The sequence below is a fragment of the Trichomonas vaginalis genome, chromosome V (assembly GCF_026262505.1).
Source record: "Trichomonas vaginalis G3 chromosome V, whole genome shotgun sequence".
Classification (NCBI taxonomy): Eukaryota; Parabasalia; order Trichomonadida; family Trichomonadidae; genus Trichomonas; species Trichomonas vaginalis.
In genome coordinates, this window is record NC_067207.1 from 24,425,469 (window position 1) to 24,446,461 (window position 20,993).

At 34.3% G+C, this 20,993-nt stretch overlaps 19 protein-coding genes and 2 pseudogenes across 21 annotated transcripts, besides 2 other annotated features; 15 read left to right on the top strand and 6 right to left on the bottom strand.

Moving 5' to 3' along the window:
* Positions 1–45: 45 nt before the first annotated feature.
* TVAGG3_0394850 (Slx4 endonuclease family) lies at positions 46–1,078 on the bottom strand (the record flags this gene model as incomplete). The annotated part of the gene is made up of 1 exon (XM_001324034.1): positions 188–1,018. The coding sequence occupies one exon, from the start codon at positions 1,016–1,018 to the stop codon at positions 188–190; it is 831 nt and encodes a 276-aa protein (XP_001324069.1).
* Positions 1,079–1,141: 63 nt separating this feature from the next.
* TVAGG3_0394860 (heat shock protein binding) lies at positions 1,142–2,842 on the top strand (the record flags this gene model as incomplete). The annotated part of the gene is made up of 1 exon (XM_001324035.2): positions 1,177–2,502. One exon carries the CDS (start codon positions 1,177–1,179, stop codon positions 2,500–2,502), a length of 1,326 nt encoding a protein of 441 aa, XP_001324070.1.
* A 60-nt stretch (positions 2,843–2,902) lies between these two features.
* TVAGG3_0394870 (uncharacterized protein) lies at positions 2,903–3,818 on the top strand (the record flags this gene model as incomplete). The annotated part of the gene is made up of 1 exon (XM_001324036.2): positions 2,905–3,729. One exon carries the CDS (start codon positions 2,905–2,907, stop codon positions 3,727–3,729), a length of 825 nt encoding a protein of 274 aa, XP_001324071.1.
* A 393-nt stretch (positions 3,819–4,211) lies between these two features.
* TVAGG3_0394880 (uncharacterized protein) lies at positions 4,212–4,691 on the top strand (the record flags this gene model as incomplete). The annotated part of the gene is made up of 1 exon (XM_001324037.1): positions 4,212–4,691. The coding sequence occupies one exon, from the start codon at positions 4,212–4,214 to the stop codon at positions 4,689–4,691; it is 480 nt and encodes a 159-aa protein (XP_001324072.1).
* A 303-nt stretch (positions 4,692–4,994) lies between these two features.
* Positions 4,995–5,225: a mobile genetic element.
* Positions 5,225–20,993: part of a mobile genetic element that runs on past the window's edge.
* On the top strand, positions 7,389–7,728 carry TVAGG3_0394910 (uncharacterized protein; the record flags this gene model as incomplete). Its single annotated transcript, XM_051232427.1, has 1 exon — positions 7,389–7,728. A coding segment is annotated over one exon (340 nt), but the record flags the coding sequence as incomplete, so codon positions are not given.
* Positions 7,770–8,012, top strand: TVAGG3_0394920 (serine threonine-protein phosphatase family; the record flags this gene model as incomplete). The annotated part of the gene is made up of 1 exon (XM_051232428.1): positions 7,770–8,012. The coding sequence occupies one exon, from the start codon at positions 7,770–7,772 to the stop codon at positions 8,010–8,012; it is 243 nt and encodes an 80-aa protein (XP_051102158.1).
* Positions 8,015–8,863, bottom strand: TVAGG3_0394930 (uncharacterized protein; the record flags this gene model as incomplete). Its single annotated transcript, XM_051232429.1, has 1 exon — positions 8,015–8,863. The coding sequence occupies one exon, from the start codon at positions 8,861–8,863 to the stop codon at positions 8,015–8,017; it is 849 nt and encodes a 282-aa protein (XP_051102159.1).
* TVAGG3_0394940 lies at positions 10,194–11,047 on the bottom strand (annotated as a pseudogene). The gene has a single exon. A coding segment is annotated over exon 1 (854 nt).
* TVAGG3_0394950 (uncharacterized protein) lies at positions 11,065–11,466 on the top strand (the record flags this gene model as incomplete). The annotated part of the gene is made up of 1 exon (XM_051232430.1): positions 11,065–11,466. One exon carries the CDS (start codon positions 11,065–11,067, stop codon positions 11,464–11,466), a length of 402 nt encoding a protein of 133 aa, XP_051102160.1.
* Positions 11,486–11,641, top strand: TVAGG3_0394960 (uncharacterized protein; the record flags this gene model as incomplete). Its single annotated transcript, XM_051232431.1, has 1 exon — positions 11,486–11,641. The coding sequence occupies one exon, from the start codon at positions 11,486–11,488 to the stop codon at positions 11,639–11,641; it is 156 nt and encodes a 51-aa protein (XP_051102161.1).
* On the top strand, positions 11,660–12,244 carry TVAGG3_0394970 (phage tail repeat-like family; the record flags this gene model as incomplete). Its single annotated transcript, XM_051232432.1, has 1 exon — positions 11,660–12,244. The coding sequence occupies one exon, from the start codon at positions 11,660–11,662 to the stop codon at positions 12,242–12,244; it is 585 nt and encodes a 194-aa protein (XP_051102162.1).
* On the top strand, positions 12,295–12,879 carry TVAGG3_0394980 (His-Me finger endonucleases family; the record flags this gene model as incomplete). The annotated part of the gene is made up of 1 exon (XM_051232433.1): positions 12,295–12,879. One exon carries the CDS (start codon positions 12,295–12,297, stop codon positions 12,877–12,879), a length of 585 nt encoding a protein of 194 aa, XP_051102163.1.
* On the top strand, positions 12,921–13,625 carry TVAGG3_0394990 (uncharacterized protein; the record flags this gene model as incomplete). Its single annotated transcript, XM_051232434.1, has 1 exon — positions 12,921–13,625. The coding sequence occupies one exon, from the start codon at positions 12,921–12,923 to the stop codon at positions 13,623–13,625; it is 705 nt and encodes a 234-aa protein (XP_051102164.1).
* TVAGG3_0395000 (uncharacterized protein) lies at positions 13,697–14,557 on the top strand (the record flags this gene model as incomplete). Its single annotated transcript, XM_051232435.1, has 1 exon — positions 13,697–14,557. The coding sequence occupies one exon, from the start codon at positions 13,697–13,699 to the stop codon at positions 14,555–14,557; it is 861 nt and encodes a 286-aa protein (XP_051102165.1).
* Positions 14,675–15,040, bottom strand: TVAGG3_0395010 (uncharacterized protein; the record flags this gene model as incomplete). The annotated part of the gene is made up of 1 exon (XM_051232436.1): positions 14,675–15,040. The coding sequence occupies one exon, from the start codon at positions 15,038–15,040 to the stop codon at positions 14,675–14,677; it is 366 nt and encodes a 121-aa protein (XP_051102166.1).
* Positions 15,541–16,160, top strand: TVAGG3_0395020 (uncharacterized protein; the record flags this gene model as incomplete). The annotated part of the gene is made up of 1 exon (XM_051232437.1): positions 15,541–16,160. A coding segment is annotated over one exon (620 nt), but the record flags the coding sequence as incomplete, so codon positions are not given.
* On the top strand, positions 16,357–17,153 carry TVAGG3_0395030 (annotated as a pseudogene). Its single transcript has one exon. A coding segment is annotated over exon 1 (797 nt).
* On the top strand, positions 18,429–19,163 carry TVAGG3_0395040 (KilA, N-terminal/APSES-type HTH, DNA-binding family; the record flags this gene model as incomplete). Its single annotated transcript, XM_051232438.1, has 1 exon — positions 18,429–19,163. A coding segment is annotated over one exon (735 nt), but the record flags the coding sequence as incomplete, so codon positions are not given.
* On the bottom strand, positions 19,180–19,464 carry TVAGG3_0395050 (protein of unknown function, DUF4106 family; the record flags this gene model as incomplete). The annotated part of the gene is made up of 1 exon (XM_051232439.1): positions 19,180–19,464. The coding sequence occupies one exon, from the start codon at positions 19,462–19,464 to the stop codon at positions 19,180–19,182; it is 285 nt and encodes a 94-aa protein (XP_051102169.1).
* On the top strand, positions 20,091–20,546 carry TVAGG3_0395060 (uncharacterized protein; the record flags this gene model as incomplete). Its single annotated transcript, XM_051232440.1, has 1 exon — positions 20,091–20,546. One exon carries the CDS (start codon positions 20,091–20,093, stop codon positions 20,544–20,546), a length of 456 nt encoding a protein of 151 aa, XP_051102170.1.
* Positions 20,563–20,982, bottom strand: TVAGG3_0395070 (protein of unknown function, DUF4108 family; the record flags this gene model as incomplete). Its single annotated transcript, XM_051232441.1, has 1 exon — positions 20,563–20,982. One exon carries the CDS (start codon positions 20,980–20,982, stop codon positions 20,563–20,565), a length of 420 nt encoding a protein of 139 aa, XP_051102171.1.

Sequence of the window (20,993 nt, forward strand, 5' to 3'; positions counted from 1 at the left end):
AAATTTCATGATAAAACCAAAATTTAATATTAATATGGGAATTATTACCAGATAACTTAATATTTTTCCAATTATCAAAAACAGATTAATTTGCTTTACAGACAGAATCAATAGCAATGAAAATCTTTTCAAAATCTCTATTATTTATAATAACAAAACAAAATACGCACAACATAGAATAATTATTCTATGCAGAAGCATCTTCTGCAAAAGCAACACCTTCACGCTCTAAAATTTCTTTAAGTTTTGAAAGTGTTATTTTTACGCCTCCATTTGTCATCTCTCTGAATAATGACATTAATGGTATCGGATTGTAGACTAAAATATCCTCATAATATTGACTCTTTAATCTAATAAAGTCAATAGGTCCGAGTATTTGATTTCTGGCTGAGCTCTTCTTATTTAATGCTTCCCATATCCTTATTAACTTTGAAATAGCCGATGATCTTGTGGTGAATCGAAATCCATATTTCTTTAATTCATTTTCAAGGTCTTTATCAGTCATAGATTCAAATATTGGTGGATCTTGAACATCTTGATGGGTGGTACATCCATATTCTTGAAGTATATCTTGTACATCCCTTAAATATTTTTCACGTAATAATCTAAGTTTTTCATTCATTTGTTCTGTAACACTTCTATTATCCTCATGGTGGATAGTAACATGCTCTTCGTTTTCATTGAAAATTTCTTCGTCTTCTTCTAATTCTGCATTATCTGAAGAGTCATTACCATGCGGAAGAGAAAAATTCACTTGCGATGGCTGTGGAGGTGTATTCGGTATTGGAGGTGGTTCGTTATCTGATCCATATGATAATTGCTCGACATTATCATCAAGAAGAATCGTATCTGGGATAGTTGGTGGAGAATTACGCTCAATATCAATTTTGCTTTTAACATCAATTAAAACTACGTCATCATCCGAAGAAGAAGAATGATTTGATTTTGGTATTTCTTTATTTTTGAAAGAATTCGGAGGTGTTGGATCGTGATTGATTGTTCCTGTATCATGGTTCATATACTCATAATAAATATCAGGTTCGTCGTCTGAATCTTCCGTTTTTTCTTGAACTTTAAAAATTGAATAGACACAAGAATTTTGACATAGTGTCAAATTTTTCTTGGATTTATGACCAATTTACAAGATTTTAGAAATTTCAGAAGACAATAAAAATCATGGATGATCGAGAAGTCGAAGCCACATACGACCTTATTCACCAGGCGGCCTTAAGTGGTGTCGATTCTGTATTCAAGAGTGAAGACTGGAGAAACCATCCACTATTTCGTACCGATCTTCCAAAAGATGTCGAAAATGATAGATATTTAGGTGCGTTTCAACACGTTACTTATGATGGTGAAACACCAGACTCAATAGCAGCCAACTTCAAAGAAATTGGTAACAATTGCTTCCGTTCAGGCAAGCAAGGATGGTTTACAGCAGCTAATTGGTGGTCAAGAGCACTTGAAGAGAAAATTACAGACAACAAACTCAAATCAGTACTATTCTCAAACAGAGCTACAGTCTCCCTTGGCCTTGGTCAGTTCCAAAGAGCAGCATTAGATGCAAATTGGGCAATTGAGAACGATAAGTTCAACAGAAAGGCATATCTTCGTGCTGCCCATGCCTACCAAGGCATGTCTGACTGGGATAAAGCCATTTCCGCCGCTAAAGCTGGCTTGGAAATCGTAGATGAGTCAGATCCTATGAGGAAACAATTACAAGAAGTCGTCGATAACTGCGAGAAACAAAGAGGAGACATCTCTAATCACGTTGCTCAGTTCTTTACTTCAATTACTGCTTGCGATAGTTTCTTTAAACGTGAGAACTTCGCAATTGGTGAATTCCATCACTCCTGGCAAGGAAACTGGAACTTATTACTCCAATTTGATGAAGAAAAGAACGAAACAATTTGGCCAATCGCAATTTCATACGAAGAAGTTCTCCAAGTTGATTTCTGCGATGCATTCCATGAAAAGACACCTCTCATCAAGCTCTTGGAAATGATTTTCCCAGGAGTTCTTCCAGAAGCTCAATATCCAAATTGGGATACAGAAAAGAGATACAGAGTACCCGCAATTATACCATACGTACAGACATACGCTGTCCAATCAAGATGGGGAAGCAAAGCTAACGAAGGAGACAAGAAATTTGTAATGTTAAGTCCAAACGCAACTCTCCATGATTTATTCACACAGAAAGACTACATCATACCAGGATACCCTATCCTTATGATCGCAGTCAAAGGATCAGAGTTTTTCGAGAAACTTGGAATTAAAGAAATTATTCTCCCAGGAGGCGCAAGAAGGAAGGTTCTCAAGGATGATATCGAACCACCGCCACCTCTTCCAAACCCACTCGATGTCCAGAGAGAAATTATGATGAAGGAACACTCAGGAAAGAGCCACTACAATGATCCAGAGAATGAAGAAGGAGAAAAGGGTGAACTACCTAAGGAGGAACCTTCTCAGCCTTATTTGCCAATAGAGAAGCCAAAAGCTTAAAAATTAATAGAATTTTATTTGAATAAATTTTATTAGAACTTTTTCAACAAACATTTTTTCAAACCACAAAACAACTATAACCATATGTTAAACAATTCCCTCCAAATTAATAAAATTTGAATCGATTTTTCTTTTTATAAACAGTAAAAAAGCTTGGGAAACGAGCAATCGCTAATATAGAATAGGGTACTCTTAATGTGATGCAGTTTCCATCCTTTCACCCTCAATCAAAAAAATGAGTGAAATAAATCATAACAGAAAGACAAATTTGATCCGAAATTTGTCGTTAGCTACATTCGGTATTCTAAGTTCATAGTTAACTTAATGTTCTGAAATTAACTGATCTGCCATTTATTTTGAAAGTATTTGACGTGCGTCAGATTGTCACTTTTATTTCTGTGGATGATTTCATTTCTTGCTTCATTAGGGGCTAGCAAATTAACGTGCACTCATAATGAGACTGCTCCAGAAACAGTTGTCAGGAAAAATGAGAAAGGCACGTTTGACGGAGTAAAATGCATCAAAACAAATCCAAAGACACTTTTCTTCTTCAACCAAATTCAAGACATGAATGTTGAGTTCTGCACAACAAATTCAAAGAGCCATAAAGAAGAATGTATAACTTCAAGTACAAGAAATCCTATTGTTTCCTACTTCTTTGATTCCTACGGAACATTCAAATACCAAATTAACGGCAAGAATCCAAACCTTGGCATGCACATCGTTCCAGTTTCCATCTGCCCAAGTATTCAAATTTCTACAAAGCAAAACTACACATTTAAGCCAACAAAGGCCACCTGCATTATTCCAGGAGGAATTCCAAAGGCCCAGATAATATACGAAAGCAATATTACAGAACAACCATATCCAATCATCAAATACGAAGCTGACATGGCCGAAACACCTCTTTCCATGACCTATGGCCAAGTTAAAATGTCAATCGATGGATTTATCAAAGTTGAAAAGAACGTTACAGGAGTTTCACTTTCAGTTTACGGAGAATCAACCGAATCCCCAATTGTTTACGCTGGAGATATCAAAATGGTCGGTGCAACATATGCAAAGGATTACGTTCCAGAAGGAGGCTCCCACAGAGGATTTTATCTCGGATTAATCATTTTCACTGCAATTGCTGCAATCGCAGCTGTTACGTTGTTGGCTGTTTTCTTCATCAGACACCAGACAACCAAGTACTATACAGAAATTCCACAAGAAAACGAACTTTAATCAAATCTTTTTTGGTTATCTATTTTCTTTTTATAAGAATAAAAAATCATTTCAATCTAACCAATATTTTTCATCAAAGCAGATAAAAGTTCCTAAAAAATTAAATATTTTCCAATTTATGTTTCATTTACGGATAATTCTTCTCATTGCCGGGACATGTAGAATATAGTGGTATAATGTATTGATAATAACCTTTGATCGTAGCATATATTATATTCAAAAACAGTTAACTTTGGTTAATACTGAATTAACAGGGCAAAATACACCAAGTATATAACATAAATGAGATAACAAGAATTTGTGCATTCATATATTTGATATTGATTCAAAACATGAATTTTCATACCAAAAGGCTCTACTATATGATGGTTGATGCATTTTGTTTCCCTTAGTTAAATATTATGTTTAACAGCTTCTTATCTATATCCTATTGATGTATCATGTAACAAATTTAAGATTAAATTGTCACTTTTTATTTTTTAATGACAGAAAGTAATCAACACAATCGAATCGTAAAGTATATAAATGAAATCATAGAATATTGTCGACAAGATCCAACAAGGATAGAAGTAGCAGTTGCAAACTTTAATTGCTTATTAACTGCAATGAAATTATATGATCGCGCGCCAAGATATTTTAACTCAATATTTGACGATTGTGATGCTACTATTCCACTTCAGAATGCTCCAATTATACCATTAGCTGCAGATAAACCACCAGAATCCCAAAATAAGCCTCCAGTTCTTAATGAACTTGAAAAGATATATGGCAAAAAACTCAAAATCACAGATCTTCAAATGTTAGGTTCAGCTTTATCTCAAAATCTTAATATTAAATTAGATCGTGACACAAAACGCAGCAAAGTTGCAATGATCAACTGGTTTGCGACCAATTGGAATGTTATCTTACCAAAAATTTACGAATTAGGACTCCAAAGAATGGATTTCAGCAAAGCAAAATAATTTTACATTTAATTGTATATAATTTAACTTATGCGGCTATTAACTACGATCTTAGGAAGTTTTTAAGTTTCTTAAAATCGTTATTGTAGATTTTACAAAAATATTTCGGAATTTATTATTTCTAACGCGATGAATTTTACAAAGAAATCATAACAGAACTAATGCGTCGCAATCTTGAGCATATTTGATGGAAAAATTAAAATTTTTAATTTTTTCATTGCTTTTCCACATTAACTCTCAAAATATAACAACAACTACACTACGACTACTTATTCCATGATTATTACACAAAATAATTATAAGGAGTGTGGGACAAACTATCCAGTGTCACTTTTTTATTAACCTTATTTTAAAAAATTAATAAAATAATAATAAAAAATTATTTGAATCTTTTACATTAATTGTTTCTTTTTTAAAAGTACCTTTAAAGTACAATAAACAAGATTTGAATCTATTGATCCTTGTTGCAAACTTGAATATATTGCTTCAAGCATTTTCAAACATTCGACTTTTTTGTTTTCCAATATTTGTTCAAAAAAAAAAAAAAAAAAAAAAAAAAAAAAGGTAGTGGGGCTTCCAGGCACTTCGTGCCTTCTAGCCCTGAAGATGTTTAGTATAAATGAAGTCTTAGAGGACAAACATGACTATGAGTTTTGATATGACAAGATAGAATATGAGAGAGGTCCTATAAACCGGAGAAAGTGTTATATAAACATCTGTCATATTACTCAGAATATTATACAGAATTCAATAAAAATATATTTTAGGTGAAGAGGTGAGATTTCACCTGTTTTTTCACCTCATTTTTCACCTCTTGAATTTTCATGAATTTCATCGTAAAGACTTTGTCAAGATTTCATCGTAAAGACTTTGTCAAGATTTCATCGTAAAGACTTTGTCAAGACTTCTTCGTAAAGACTTTGTCAAGATTTCATCGTAAAGACTTTGTTGAGATTTCATCGTAAAGACTTTGTTGAGATTTCTTCGTAAAGACTTTGTCAAGACTTCATCGTAAAGACTTTGTCAAGATTTCTTCGTAAATGTTTTGTCAAACATGAACGTAAATGTTTTGTCAAGACTTCTTCGTAAAATCAGACAAAAATATATTTTAGGTGAAGAGGTGAGATTTCACCTCTTTTTTCACCTCTTTTTTCACCCTCTTGAATTTTCATGAATTTTACACCAAAAATATATTTTAGGTGAAGAGGTGAGATTTCACCTCTTTTTTCACCTCTTTTTTCACCTCTTGAATTTTCATGAAATTTACACCAAAAATATACTACTAGGGTCATTTACGAAGAAATCTCAACAAAGTCTTTACGAAGAAATCTCAACAAAACATAGACAAGAAAGTTCATGAGAAATTAGATGAAGAAGTCTTAACAAAGTCTTTACGAAGAAATTCATGAAAATTCAAGAGGGTGAAAAAAGAGGTGAAAAAAGAGGTGAAATCTCACCTCTTCACCTAAAATATATTTTTGGGTCATTTACACTCATTTACGAAGAAATCTCAACAAAGTCTTTACGAAGAAGTCTTAACAAAGTCTTTACGAAGAAATTCATGAAAATTCAAGAGGGTGAAAAAAGAGGTGAAAAAAGAGGTGAAATCTCACCTCTTCACCTAAAATATATTTTTGGGTCATTTACACTCATTTACGAAGAAATCTCAACAAAGTCTTTACGAAGAAGTCACAATAAAACATCTGTCACTTTTCAGGGAAAAAACATTTTTATTAAATATAAAATGAATTTTACAAAACCACCGTTACCCTTCTTTGGAAATAAGAGTAAATGTAAAGATATTCTATTGAGAGAACTTAAGAAACTACCGAATGGTCTAACATTTGTAGATTTGTTCGGTGGAAGTTTCTATATATCTCATTTGTGCCATACTGTATTTCCTGACTCAAAGATTATATGCAATGACTTCGACAACTATATGAACCGTCTCAAACATATACCAGACACAAACAAAATATTGAAAGAGTTAAAAGATACCTATAGGTAAGATGGAACGTATACCATTAGATAAGAAAAATACTGTCAGAGAGGTTTTGAAAAAGGCAGAGTATATTGACTGGGATAGTATATCTGCTAGACTATTATATAGTGGTGCTATAAGAGTTCATGACATTGAAACACTTATGTCAAAAGTTTTATATCTTAACTATACAAATGTTTTCAAAGAGAACATAGAAAAATATATTGAGGGTATAGAGTTTGTGAGATGTCGTTGGACAGAGTTGTATGAAAAATATAAAGACAAGGAAAATGTTTTCTTTATAGTAGACCCACCGTTCTATAACACATACGATTTTCAATACCAAGCAGACTGGACTTTGAGAGACTCTTTAGAAACTTTAGACGTTTTACATAACCATCCATGCTTTTACTTTACATCCGATAAAAGTGGTTTGGAAAGTGTCATGAGATGGTTAGAGGACATACATGACTATGAGTTTAGATACGATAAGATAGAATATGAGAGAGGTCCTATAAACCGGAAAAAGTGTCATAACAAAGAAATTTTATTGGTAAGTAAATGTGGTTTGAAATAGGACTACTTGTTTTAGGTTTTTTCCATTGTGTCATTTACTTATTTGACGTGGCAGAAAGATATAGAGAATATGAAGATGAACCAATGCCTGCAAATGTTCAGCATATGTACTCGTAAGAGATATTTTTATCTAATATTAAATGGACGCACAGAACTTAGCGAATGCACAGCAACCTGGACAACCAAACCCAGAGAATATTCCAAATGAAGTTAGAATACAAACTGCAATGGCAAACTATGGTCAAGTGCCAACAGATGTACAAATGCAAACTGCCATGTCAAATGACGCTGCGTTAGGTTTGCCACCATGGTATGCAAATATGAGATGGAAAGAGTTTTATACAAACCCTGAAGTGGGATATAAACAACTCTATGCAGATGACGCGAACACAGGAGTTGACCCAGAGTATGTTTTCTACCAGAGGAGAAATAGAATGTATGAGCTCCAGTTAAAGAATGCAATGGAACTCAGAAGGAAACGTAAGAGACTAGGTGGACATTAGATTTTTACATATAGTAAAATGGGTTTCTTTGGAAGAATAGGAAACTTCTTTCGAAATGTTGGAAGAGGTATATGGAATGGAATAAAAACCGTAGGAAGAGGAATTTGGAACGGAGTCAAAAATATTGGCAAAAGAGTAGGTCAGTTCGTTGGTATTATACCTAAAGACCCTGAACCAGAAGAACAAGCTCCTGTTATACAACAGCCTGAACCTGCACCACAGTCTAGTTGGCAACCAAATCCAACACCTCAACCGTATTAAAATTATATTTTTACCGTTCGATAGTAGTTGTATATGAAACTAAGTTCTAAGTAAAACGCGTGGTATAATGGAATTATTCTCTTTCTTCCATCTGTAGTAAACCATACTTGAAAGTCTGAAATACTTCCACTTGGTGGTTCGTATAGCTTTGTAGGTTTTTCGTAAAAGTCATTTGCCAAGCATAAAAAAGAGTTTTGTGCACCAGAAAATGAAGCATGAACTATAATAGCATCTGAGTCGAAAACATTTTCATATGTTCCATTAGGGTTTTCGACTTCATAAAAGTTCGGGTGTACTGGATATTCTGCAGGCTGATTTAACATCCTCAAAAATCTATACCATGCCAAGTTGTTATATTTTGTAGAAATATAAACGTCTTCTCCAAGGTCTTCTATTCTATTGATTTTAACAGTTGCATTTTTCCTGTCATAAACAATATCGAGATGGTACTCTCCTTCGTCAATGTTGTACTGTTTTGCATATTCGAGATAGATATCGTTTATTTTTTCTTGAAAAGCTTGAAGAGTTGTTTCTAAGTTTACAAGCAAATTCACTTGTAAAAGTTTTCCCTGTTCAAATTTCTCATACGTACGTTTTTCTTTGTTATAGTATCGAATTTCAAAAGCGACCGTAAATGGGAAACCATGTATGGCTTCTGAAATGAACTTCATTCTACGAAAGCCAACAGCTTTTGTGACGGATGGGTCTCTTAACCATCTCAATGGGTAGTCAAAACGATAGCCTTCATGCTTTACGGTCTCTGTCTCAAACTTTTGACCGACATTAGTAAAAAGTTCATCTAATGGTTTAGTTGTAGCAACTCTTGAATTTTCTTTTTCTATTGAAAGCATATTTTATCTAGAATAAAAATGTCGAAAGAAACAGCGTCTATGAGAGAAATACAACACAACCGACAACTCATTGTGCAAGCTCTAAATAAGAACACAACAAACTTTTCAAACTATTCTAAGATATCTGAGTCATTGAAAGAAGGAAACTTAAAACTGACATTAAACCCTTTAACAGACGAGTTTCTGTTTCAAGACAGTAAGAACCATACTGTTTGTATAAATCCAACAAAAGGAACTTTAAACGAGAAACCTATAAAAGAACTTCTTTTGAAAGCAGATGTTGACAACAAAGCTGACAAAGAGTATGTCATTGAAAAAGTTCAAGAAGAACATGACAGAGCAGATGCAACATATGCAACGAAAGAACATACTCATCCTGAACTAGCAGACAAAACATATGTTGACAATAAAATGTCAAGTGAAGTGACAAGAGCTGAAAACGAATATTCTAAAAAGACTCATACACATACCATTGCAAATATTACAAACTTACAAGAAACCTTAAACAAGAAAAGTGACGTTGGACATACACACGATTTCTTCGCAACTGTTGGTATAGAAAATATTGCAGGAACGGTTGAAGAACCTGATGGAACTGGTGGGGATGTATTAAATTGGAAACCTCCTAACTTTCCACAAGGTTTAACATCGGATGAAGACATAACGACGATGAAATCACTAGATGTAGAAATGTCTATGTCATGGAGGATGAAAACAATGTTAAATTCACTGCTCAAGATTTATATGATAAGAAAGCTGACAAAACAGAGCTTCAAACGTTAAAGACAGAAATACTTCAAACACTATATCCTATAGGTTCTATTTACACGTCAATGAACTCTACCAGACCAGAAGTAGTACTTGGTTTTGGAACTTGGACTCAAATAGTCGACAGGTTTTTGTATTGTGCAAACTCTTCAAAGGAAACAGGCGGAAGTAAAACGATTTCAGGTGAAAACCTACCTGCACACAGTCACTACGTAGATTTAAGTACATCTCAAGCAGGTTGGCATAAGCATAAATTTTGGGATTGGCACGCCTTGAAAAAAGGTAAAGGATATGATGTTAAAGACGACGTTCAGTTTGCTATAAAATTGTTACTGGAGTGACACTCAGGAGATGGAAACCATACACATCGCGTTACAGGATATACACAAACAACGGGACAAAGTAAAGACTACATGCCACCTTTACATGACAGTTTACGCATGGTATAGAAATGCTTATTCGTCATTTTCAACTTCTTTAGCATATTCGTCAGGAGTTGTCTTATATTTGTTAGGAACTGTCTTTGAAAGTATACCACCTTGAACTTTGACAAGTTTGAAACGAGGTCTGACAATAGTAGTTTTATCTTCTGCTTGCAGTCTGTACATTTTGCCATGTTTGCCTAAAACTTCATAATATTCTCTTGTATACTTTCTTCTATTTTTACGAAACACGAACGTGAGTACCTGTCGAGTTCCCATTGTTGTCATAGTCAATAGTATTTTCATATGGGTCGCGTTTAGGTATTTCTATTTTTACTTTGTCACCTTTCTTAAGTTTGAAGCCTGGCATTCTTTCTTGTTTGTCTCTTTTGACTAAACTATTAAATATATAGTCTTTCTCTAAGTCGGGGTTGTTTTTCATTTCTTCGGGGGAGTGGTTTCCCAAACCTTTTTGTTTACGGTTATTGTAAATATTTAAAACTTGTCTCATCTTTGCCATGGAGAAGTGTCTATATTTGTCGTCATATGACATTTCATCTACCTCACCACCTTGTGGTTGGTTTAAGTCTCTTAAGATTTTTATACAACTGTCAATGACACCAAGAGCAGAATGGTTTTGGTCGACAATGAAATATTGGTTTACATTTTTTGAACGCAGATAGTTTTTAATATCGTCTGATTTGAAAGAACTTTCACAGTCAGATGTCAGTTTTGTTGGATGGTATTTGTCAACAAATATTGTCAAAGCTGCTAAGATATCTAAAATAGCTTTGGACTGCAATGGTATGGCTTCACAGTATCTTGTGTTTTGACCGACAAATATTAGCCAGTATGGAGGTCCATCTTCTCTATACCTCGGAATGTTTTCCAAGATATCCATAAACCAAGCATTTGGTGTTGAACTAAAGATTTTTATCATGAGTGCTTTCTTTGTCGCTTTAGAAACATAGGGGTCCTTGTTTGGATTCGTCATTTTTTAACCCATAAGAAATGGGTTTATTTGGCGCATTAGCAGGAGTTGCATCCAGATTTTTGCCCGCAGTGGGAACAATAGCCAGAGGTGTATTTGGAGTTGGAAGGAAGATTTTGAGTACATTAGGTATACTTAAAGAGAAAGCACAACCTATTATACAAACTGTACAGAAAGGTTGGGATGTAGCACGAGATGCAGCAAATCTTATTCCAAATCCTGAAACAAGAGGAAAAGTTCAAGGATGGATGGACAATGTAGGAAGACAAGCAGGAAACTACTATAACAAAGCAAATGACTACTATAACCAAGCAGGACACTATATGGACCAAGGTGAAAGATTCTTTAACAGAGGATATAACCATGCACAACAGTGGGTAAACAATAACCAACCGCAACCACCTCAAACTTGGGGAATGTAAAGTTTTTTACTGAGATGAAATGAACAATACAGCATTGAGACAAATGGGTTCAAGATGGATTTGTCGGCTTCCAGCAGTTACACAACCACGTGTTTGTCAAGTCCTCCCTATACCTCAGGAAGTTTTAGACCGACTTAAAAAACCTAAACAACCAGTTGAAAACAAAACAAACTAAAATTTTTACTGAGATGAAATGACCGAAGAAGTTGAAACGGTAGATTTGACACCACAAACAAAAAGTTCAGAACCATTGTCAAAACCTGTCAAAGAACTTACAGATGAAGAAAAAAATTCAATAATAGAAAGTGCCAGGTCTGGAAATACAAACCCTAACTACAAAGTCACTTTTCATAGAAATGGAACGGCAAGTATCTCAAAAAAGAAACAGACTCTCACAAATAAAATATTGAAGTCTGAAGGAGCTTTCGAGACAACAGATGGAAAAGTTTACTTCACTGACCAACAGTTCATTATAGAACATCTCATTGACTTAGAGTCGAAATATTCTAAACTTTACAACAAACACAAAAAGTTGAAAGGAAAACAAAAACAGATGGCATATGATATTTATGAAGATGTTGACGACACAACCATACCTGCAAGTGAGGTAAAGTCAGAGGAACCGAAAAGTGACGAAAAACCGATAGAAGAAGGGGAGCCAAAAACTGAAGATAAACCAAAACCAAAGTTTAGTTTCAATACTAAACCAAGTCAACCTTCATTAGCTGGTATGGGTTGGCGTCAAAGACTTATGGCAGCTGGTGGTTACGTAAAGTAAAGAAAAAACAGTATATTTTTCAAAAAAATATTTTTTTTATTTTATTTGAAATGTACGCTGATTTTGTTGGAAAAGACCGTTGGGAAACTTGTTTGTTAGATGAGAAATATGAAATTCACTGTTGTGAGTCATTTGAAGTCAGAAACAAAAAGACAAAAAGAGTTTTAAGCGGATGGGAGCGAAATGACGGATATGCTAATATGAAGATGAGTGGAAAAAACTATTTTAAACATGTTGTCATTGCAACTCATTTTATACCGAACCCTAACAATTTACCTTTTGTAGACCATATAAACCATATAAGAAACGACAATAGACTTGAAAACTTGCGTTGGGTCACTTGTTCTGAAAACAATAAGAACATAGGCAAATTTCGAGATATTGTATTCGAATTTGTCGACGAACTAGAAGATGAAGCAATTGAAATTACAGACTATGGCGAGCATACGTTTGAGTTTTACTACTATAGCGAAGAACAGGACTCTTTCTACCTTTATACCGGCGTAAACTATAGGAAATTACAAGTATGTTTTACTAAGGAAGACTATGCTTTTGTAAACGCTAGAGATACAGATGGAAAAAACGTTAGACTATATCTTAACAAATTCAAGAAGCTATATGGCATACCATTTTAAAACAGTATATTTTTATTTTTATAGAAATGCCCCCGTATAGAATGGATAGAAGGTCTGCTAGAATAAAAGCAGAGTTAGAAAGATATGGTTGGAAAGTTTCAAAGAAGTTTAAATATAGGAAGGGAAGACCCATAAAAGTCTATGACAAACTGGCTGGTCTGACCTATGAGATGGACTTGGAAACCGCGCGCGCCAATTATCCAAACAGACTTGAGAGGTTAGAAGAAGAACGTCTTATGAACATACCTTTCGATGTTAGTGAACCTCAAGTTGAAGGACACGACGGCTTTGCCAGATTCTACTGGAAACATAACGAACAATTGCATCCTTTGAGAAGGAAAAAAGGTAGTGCAGAGGATGGTCATGCTCCTATGGAAAGAACAAGATATGCATATGAAAAGTATCGTGAAGTTAGAAGTAAAATTGGTTCAGGTCAAACCTTTACAGTAAACTTTGACGAAGGAAAGAACAAAGAAGGCTTCATGGGAGTACTTGCTGCCATTCAAGACGGAAATAAGAAAGGACACAATCTCAGACTAACAGTAAAAGATTTGGACGGTCATATATACTACTCACATGGCAATGTCACAACAGCTGCAATGCTTCTTGACGCTTTCAAGACTACAAAGAGAGAACAAATGGTTGACTCCGACTCAGACATTTTGAATGCAATTGAAGGAATTGCAAGTGTAAAGTTTGAATGGTACCAACCTAACCCTCGAGCAGTCAGACAACATGTTTGTTAGATGAGAAATAGTAAAACATTGCATACCATTTTAAAACATTTTTTAAAACAGTATATTTTTACATATATTAAATGTTTCAGGTTGAAAAACAAAGAACAAAAGTAGCAGATACAAAACCGTTAGACTATATCTTCACAAATGCCGGTAGGACTATATCAGATGAAGAAATTTCATCCGGCTCCTACCGCTTTGACTTTCCAATTCGTTGGCTTCAAAGTCCTTCAGATGCAAAGGCAATAGGATTTAGAAGAGTTTTGTTTTCAAATAGAACTAACGCGTTTATGTTTGCAGTATATTTTCATGGGCAGTATAGAGGTTCTGATGGTCTAATAGACAAATTTGACGAAATGAGAATCTTTACGGTTCGTTCAGACGAAAGTCTTGAGAAGACTCTAAATGACTTTCAAACTCAAATAAACAAATATTATTGGGAATTTCAAGAAAAATACGACTCTTTACTAAATGGAACATACTATCTGAAACTAGAATATGACAAGATGAACTCCACAGTTTCATTTCAAAGGATTGAAAATAACCCTCCAAGAGATACACAGTTTTTATTTTGGCAAGTAGACAAACGTTCTTGGGCACAATTTCTTCGGTTACTAAACCAGAACGAACCATTACCACCTGACGGTCCGTTCTGGTTTATACGCCCACCAACAGATTTGACAGTTTATAGAAACGTGTTTGACCCTCAAAATGTCATGTGTCATGCAAGTTTCAGTTCAAGCAACAATAGTTTTCTTTGTATTGGTAAGGACTTTTATGACTTTGCTTCTAAATTCTACGAACCACCGAGTAACAGTTTCTCTGACTTTCAAGTTTGGTTCACAACAAATGGTGTGCAACATATTGTTCCATTGTACTACGACTTTTATCTCGAATTGTCTTTCATATATAACTACGGAGAAGTGCTGAAAAAGTATTGAAAAATATATTTTAGGTGAAGAGGTGAAATCTCACCTCTTTTTTCACCTGTTTTTTCACCCTCTTGAATTTTCATGAATTTCCTTAAGATAGAAAAAAAGTGAGTTAAAATGAGATGTTTACTGAACTGGTTGGATGTCGCCTTCACAGGTTATGTAGAACGGCAGACCAGAGAAGTGGAATAGTGCTCTGAGAATTTGTATAATTCGTGGAATTGGACTCTCTCTGTTTGGAAGTTGTATCCATGGGCGCTTTGCAAAGAACTTGAGAAGAGCTTCTTTCTTCATCTCCTTTATGTCGTCTACAGGAGTGTTTTCTGGTATTTGAATTGGAATTCCAGTCGAAATCTCGATTTTCAGCGCACCTCTTCCAGACAACCAGCAGCCGAGGGACTTGTTGGCTTTGTCCTTGCCCAAGTACTGCTTAACAACTTCATTTATCTCTATAAGGTAAATTGCCTCATCTAATGGCTCGATGCTGTCCATTGTTCTGTTTCAGAACTAGTCTTGTTCTGTTTCAGAACTAGTCTTGTACTTTTTCAGAACTAGTCTTGTTCTGTTTCAGAACTAGTCTTGTACTTTTTCAGAACTAGTCTTGTACTTTTTCAGAACTAGTCTTGTACTTTTTCAGAACTAGTCTTGTACTTTTTCAGAACTAGTCTTGTACTTTTTCAGAACAAATTTCCCGTAAAAGCTCTCAATTTGAGAGAAAAATTTTCTGTTTCAGAACAATATTTGTTCTGTTTCAGAACAATATTTGTACTGTTTCAGAACAATATTTGTACTGTTTCAGAACAATATTTGTACTGTTTCAGAACAATATTTGTACTGTTTCAGAACAATATTTGTACTGTTTCAGAACAAGTCTTGTACTGTTTCAAGACAATATTTGTACTGTTTCAAGACAATGTCCGACGGTTAAGCCACAAACGAATGTCCGACGGTTAAGCCAAAAATATTTTTTATTTTTATTGTAAGAACTGAAAATGACAGTCGAAGCAAAAACGTTCACGAACAAATCTAATGGCGAAACATTCACAAAAGGCACTTACAACGGTATTGAAGTCTTACGTAGAGACAAGGATGGTTATATAAATGCAACAAAGATGTGTCAGCAGTTTAGGAAAGACTTTAGAAGGTTGTTGGAAAATAAGTCCTGGGAAGAGTATTTTGAGGCATTTTGTGAAGAATATACCAACCCGCGGAATTCCGCGGGTTGCTTTTTATACACAGTTCATGCAGGAATTCCTGATGAAATCAAACAGGTTAGAGGAACGTATGTAGACCCAAGACTTGTAAACTATATAGCAATGTGGGCTTCTCCAAAATATTGTATAGCAGTTGGAAAAATTTTGGATTCCATAGACAAGAAAGTTCATGAGAAGTTAGATGAAGAAGAACTTGAAGATACAGTAGAAAATGCTAAACCTTTGTTCGAAGAAGAAGTTAGAAAAATGCATGAAAAACAAATAGAACATGAACGTGAGATATGTTCTGGTTATAGAGACTCGCCATACGAACTAGACCAATGGGAACAAGAAGATTTAAAGAGAGAATTTAGAGAATATGAACTCGCTAAGATAGCATTAGAAGCTGCAGAAGAGAGGTTAAAAGCTTGGGTTGTTTTGTACAAAAATATTGTGAGTAAATGAACCATTTTTTTCGACAAAAATATATTTTAGGTGAAGAGGTGAGATTTCACCTCTTTTTTCACCTCTTTTTTCACCTCATGAATTTTCCCGAAATAAAAAATAAAGTTGGTTTTTTTAAAAAAATATTTTTTTTATTTTTATTGTAAGAACATGTTAGCAACAACAGCACCAAACTCTTTAGTCATGAACCCAACTTCAATGTTAGTAGAGATGAAAAGCTTCATTCCTTCTTCATATACTTTCGAAACAGAAATCCAGAAGATAAAGCAAGAACTTCTCCAAGGAGATTTAGATTGCACTGCGAAAGATGAAACAAATGAACAGTATCTTTATGAAATGCAGGATATTATTGACCATCTACCTAAACTTCCTGAAATCCAACAACAAAAACTCACTATTCCAGAATTCGATGAAATAGAAGTCAAAGCAACTGACTCAGTAGAAATAAAGAAGTTCATACGAAAGGTTAACTATGAGTTTCTTGGATTTCATTGCAACCACAAAGTCATGGACAAAGATTGCGATATGGTATATAAGAACATCTCTGACATATATAAATCTGGGGAGTTTAAGACCTACGACAACTTTGTTTCGTTAGTTGCAAAATGTGTTTGGGAAATAAGAGATAAAGATAGTAGGGGTAAGGTATGGAACGAACAAATAAAACCCGCTATGTTCGAGATGAAGAGAGCAATTGACGCCTTAGTTGTTTTAGCAGTAAGGTTTCAGAATATAACGCAAAAATGAACCCGCAATGTTCTAAATGTAAGGCAGCAATTAGGAAATATAACTACTCAGTCAAAGAGATAGAACGTATGAGAAACGACTATGCAGATTTAAAGAAAGAAGCAGAAAAACCAGCAGAAGATAAAATGGACATGTTAGAATTTCTGAACAAAAACTATCCAACAGCAGAAGATTTCCTTCTTTCAGATGTCAAGAAGAAGTATAAAGAAACCTTCGGCATAGTTAAAACATTCGATGTACTAAAAGAAGAAATAGAAGCTACGAAATTGTTTAGGATTTCAAATATACATCATACAATTCATGTAAAACGCTTATAAAATAACTGAGGTGAAAAAACAGGTGAAAAAAGAGGTGAAATCTCACCTCTTCACCTAAAATATATTTTTGGGTCATTTACGCTCATTACGAAGAAGTTTTGACAAAACATTTACGATGAAATCATGAAAATTCATGAGGTGAAAAAACAGGTGAAAAAAGAGGTGAAATCTCACCTCTTCACCTAAAATATATTTTTATTGAATTCAGCAACAAAATTCATGAATTTCCTTAAGAAGAAAAAAAAGTTAGTTTTTATTTTTTTTATTTTTTTTTATTTTGTATGTAAGAACAGAAATGTTAAACATTGAGTTTGAAACAGTTAGAAAGATAGACAATGACACCAAAATGGTTAGAATTGGTGATTTAAACGTAAGATACTCAAAGAAATACAACAAATATTCTTTGTCAGACATTCTAACACTATCTGAAAAGAAAACATCCCACGACTGGGTTAGAAATGCTTCAACTCAGAAAATTTTGACAAGAAATCCTGAGCTTATGATATCGGTAAGATTCTATGGAACAAGAGCATATCTCATCGACAAAAGTCTTATACCAGTAGTTTTGTTATGGTTAGACCCAGTTGTTGGATATAACTTCATAACATATGGTTCATTCGATACGGAACGTTGCAGTGAAGGCTTACTTTACATCGTTCAGAAACCGAAGGACTTCAATACAAAAAGATATAAGATAGGAAGGACATATAATATAACTCAAAGATATGACTCTACAGTCAATAGAGTTAAGGTTGCGTTTGTTAACGATATGAGAGCTGCTGAAACAGAACTACTTGAAAAGTTTGAGAAAATGTATGGTGCTCCCATAAAAGGTAAAGAAACGTTTGAAGTAGATGAGATAGATAAAGCTATAAAATTATTTGACGAAGTTGCTGAAAAATACATGTAAAGCGTTTATTTTTGGTCTTTTATACAAGATAGAAAATAACGCTAATTTTATTTTTTTTTTATTTTTTTATTTTGTATGTAAAGACAGATATGTCAACAACAGAGAACACAACAACTGCTATCGTTCATGAAGCCATAAGTGAAGAATACGAGTGGGTTCAGTTTAACAAACAGTTACGTCTCATTCGTTCGGTCAAAGATGACATGTACCAAATGCAAAGTATTTTGACAGCATGTTTTGCACCAGATACTAAGGTTCCTAAAGACTGGTTTAGGAACCAAAGCACTATTGAACTATTAAATGAAGCACAGCGAGACAGACTTTTTTCTGAAAATCGTGAAGAACAGCGAGTGGGAGAAAAACCCCAGTCGCCAAAACTCTATGAAAATCGTGAAAAATTGCGAGTGGGAGAAAAACCCCAGTCGCCAAAACTCTATGAAAATCGTGAAAATTTGCCAAATGGTTTGAGAGGTTGGTATGTACATAGACTTCTTGTAAATGCTGTTGCAATGTGGGCTTCACCTCGTTACGCTTGGTATATTTACAGACTTCTTGACGAACTTCATAGACAAGAACGTGAAGAGCTAGAGAACAAGCTTGAAGCAAAAGACAAAAACATACAGAAAAGAATACCACGTTCGGTACCAAAAGGAAAGGAAAAGAACTATAAGTATATGATTTACACTGAAGAGATGGAAAATGAAGAAGACAGAGATATGGTTATGTTGCATTTAGTCAGAAGAAACAACAAAAGCTTTTACGACCTTGCTAAGATTTACAAATCTGACAGAAATTGGTTCTATCGCGAAAACTTACCGATTTCAATGACACCAAATGAAGATGTTAAACAGATAGTTCAAGATACGTTACCTCAAACACACTATGATATGAAAGGTTGTACAATACTTACATTCAAAGAAGATTTGCCATTGTTAAAGGAAAAAATAACAGAGTATTTTGACAACTTCAAAGAGGAAGAGTAAATGAACTCTTTATTTTTCAAGCTTGACTTTTTACAATTTGAACTTTGTTTGCGTAGATATGAATTCTGAAAGAAGTATGAGGGTCTTGTATGACTTTGTACTTCTCCCATAGTTCATGTCTGTCAAACTTACCTGCCATGGACTCTTTCATAAGTTCCATGAAATCGTCTTCGGACAATCCAGGGAAAAGTATGATATCAGTAAGTATTCTTTTAACATCCTTACTTAAACTCTTTGCTGTCTGTACACATATTACGACTGAGATGTTAAAGTGTCTGAGCTTCTTAAGAATTCGACACATGTCTTGTTCTCTATTCTTTAACAAAGGATGAGAAGCAAAGTCATCTAAGATAAGAAGACATCTGTGAGGGTAAGTCTTCCAATCGTAAGATTGCAATTTCTTCGAAATGTATTCTATCTCTTTCTGTTTGTTTCTGAAGTGTTTCTTCTCTAATATTCTCTGCATTTCCTCATTTGGGTCTTTAAACTTCGAATTGACATACTCATTTATAGCATTGTACTTCAAAACTCTTCTTTGGTACTTCTTTATCCAATCTAACAACTCAGAGTCTTTTATACATACTAACTTAGACTTCTTTATAATATCTTTGAACGAATTTACGGTTTGATCGAATTGACCAGAAGTACTACAAATGACAACTAACTCATAGAATGGGTTCTTCTCATCTAGTTCTTGTTGTTGTGCAGCCATTTTAAGATAAGTGAAAGTCTTGCCCGACCCAGGTGGTGCGATTAGACCTGTTATACCATTCTGAGCAAATAGGAACTTGTCATGTATGGGTTTTATCTGAGCATTTTCTAACTTCCTCTTGTTCTTGTTTAAAACATTCTCAAATTTCTTGTCAATGTCAGCAAACTTTTTTTCTAACATATTTTTAGAAAATTAAAATTTTTATCTTTTTGAAAATGTCTAGCGATTTCGCTATCTATATTCGAGACAAGCTTTTTGACTCTAAAACTTCTGTCGACCATAAAATCTTACATAGTGTAAACAAGAAAGGTGAATTTGTTCTAAAGTTCTGTTTCTGGGAATATGACAAGAACCATAAAACCTTAAGCAGAGAAGTCTTAAAATTTGTCAATGACAGACTTGTTGACAGAGATGACACCGATTGGAAAGATGAAGTCCAACAAAAGTTCTTAGAATGCAAAGAAGACACATGCGCTGTTCTTGAAGATGAAATAGGAAACAGAATAGAAGAGCTATTAAAGGACAAAGAACTTTTACATAAATATGGTTGCGCCAAATTTGACATAACTCCACCAGAGAAGAAGAAGAAGAGAGAGAAGAAAGAAAAGAAAGTAGAAGAAGAGAAGAAAGAACCAGAGCCAGAGCCAGAGAAGGTGAGATATGACATGTAAAAATAAAATTTTATTTTTAGAACATTTCTGGGTCAATGTCAATGTTCTCTTCCTCTTTAGGAGCAAACACTGGCTTAGACTCTAAAATCTTTTTACCTAATTTACCTTGAACTTCAACTATCTTAGACTCATAATATTCATAGTCGTCTGCTTTCTTTGGTTCATAAGGTATAACAAGTTTGTATGCTTTGCCTTCTTTAAGGTTTGAGAACCTTCTGTCAAAATTTTCTTTGACTGCTAACAAACCTTCTATGTCTAAGTCTTCAAATTTCGCACCATTTTTAGTCACAATAGCAAACTTAACTGGTTCGATGTTCCAAACTTTGTCAAATGTAGACTTTTCAAAATGGTAGAAGTAAACATTCAAATAAGCGAATGGGTCTAGTTCTTCTTTGACTTCTGTCATGTACTTATTTACTGAAATATATTTCGTCATCTTTTCTATCG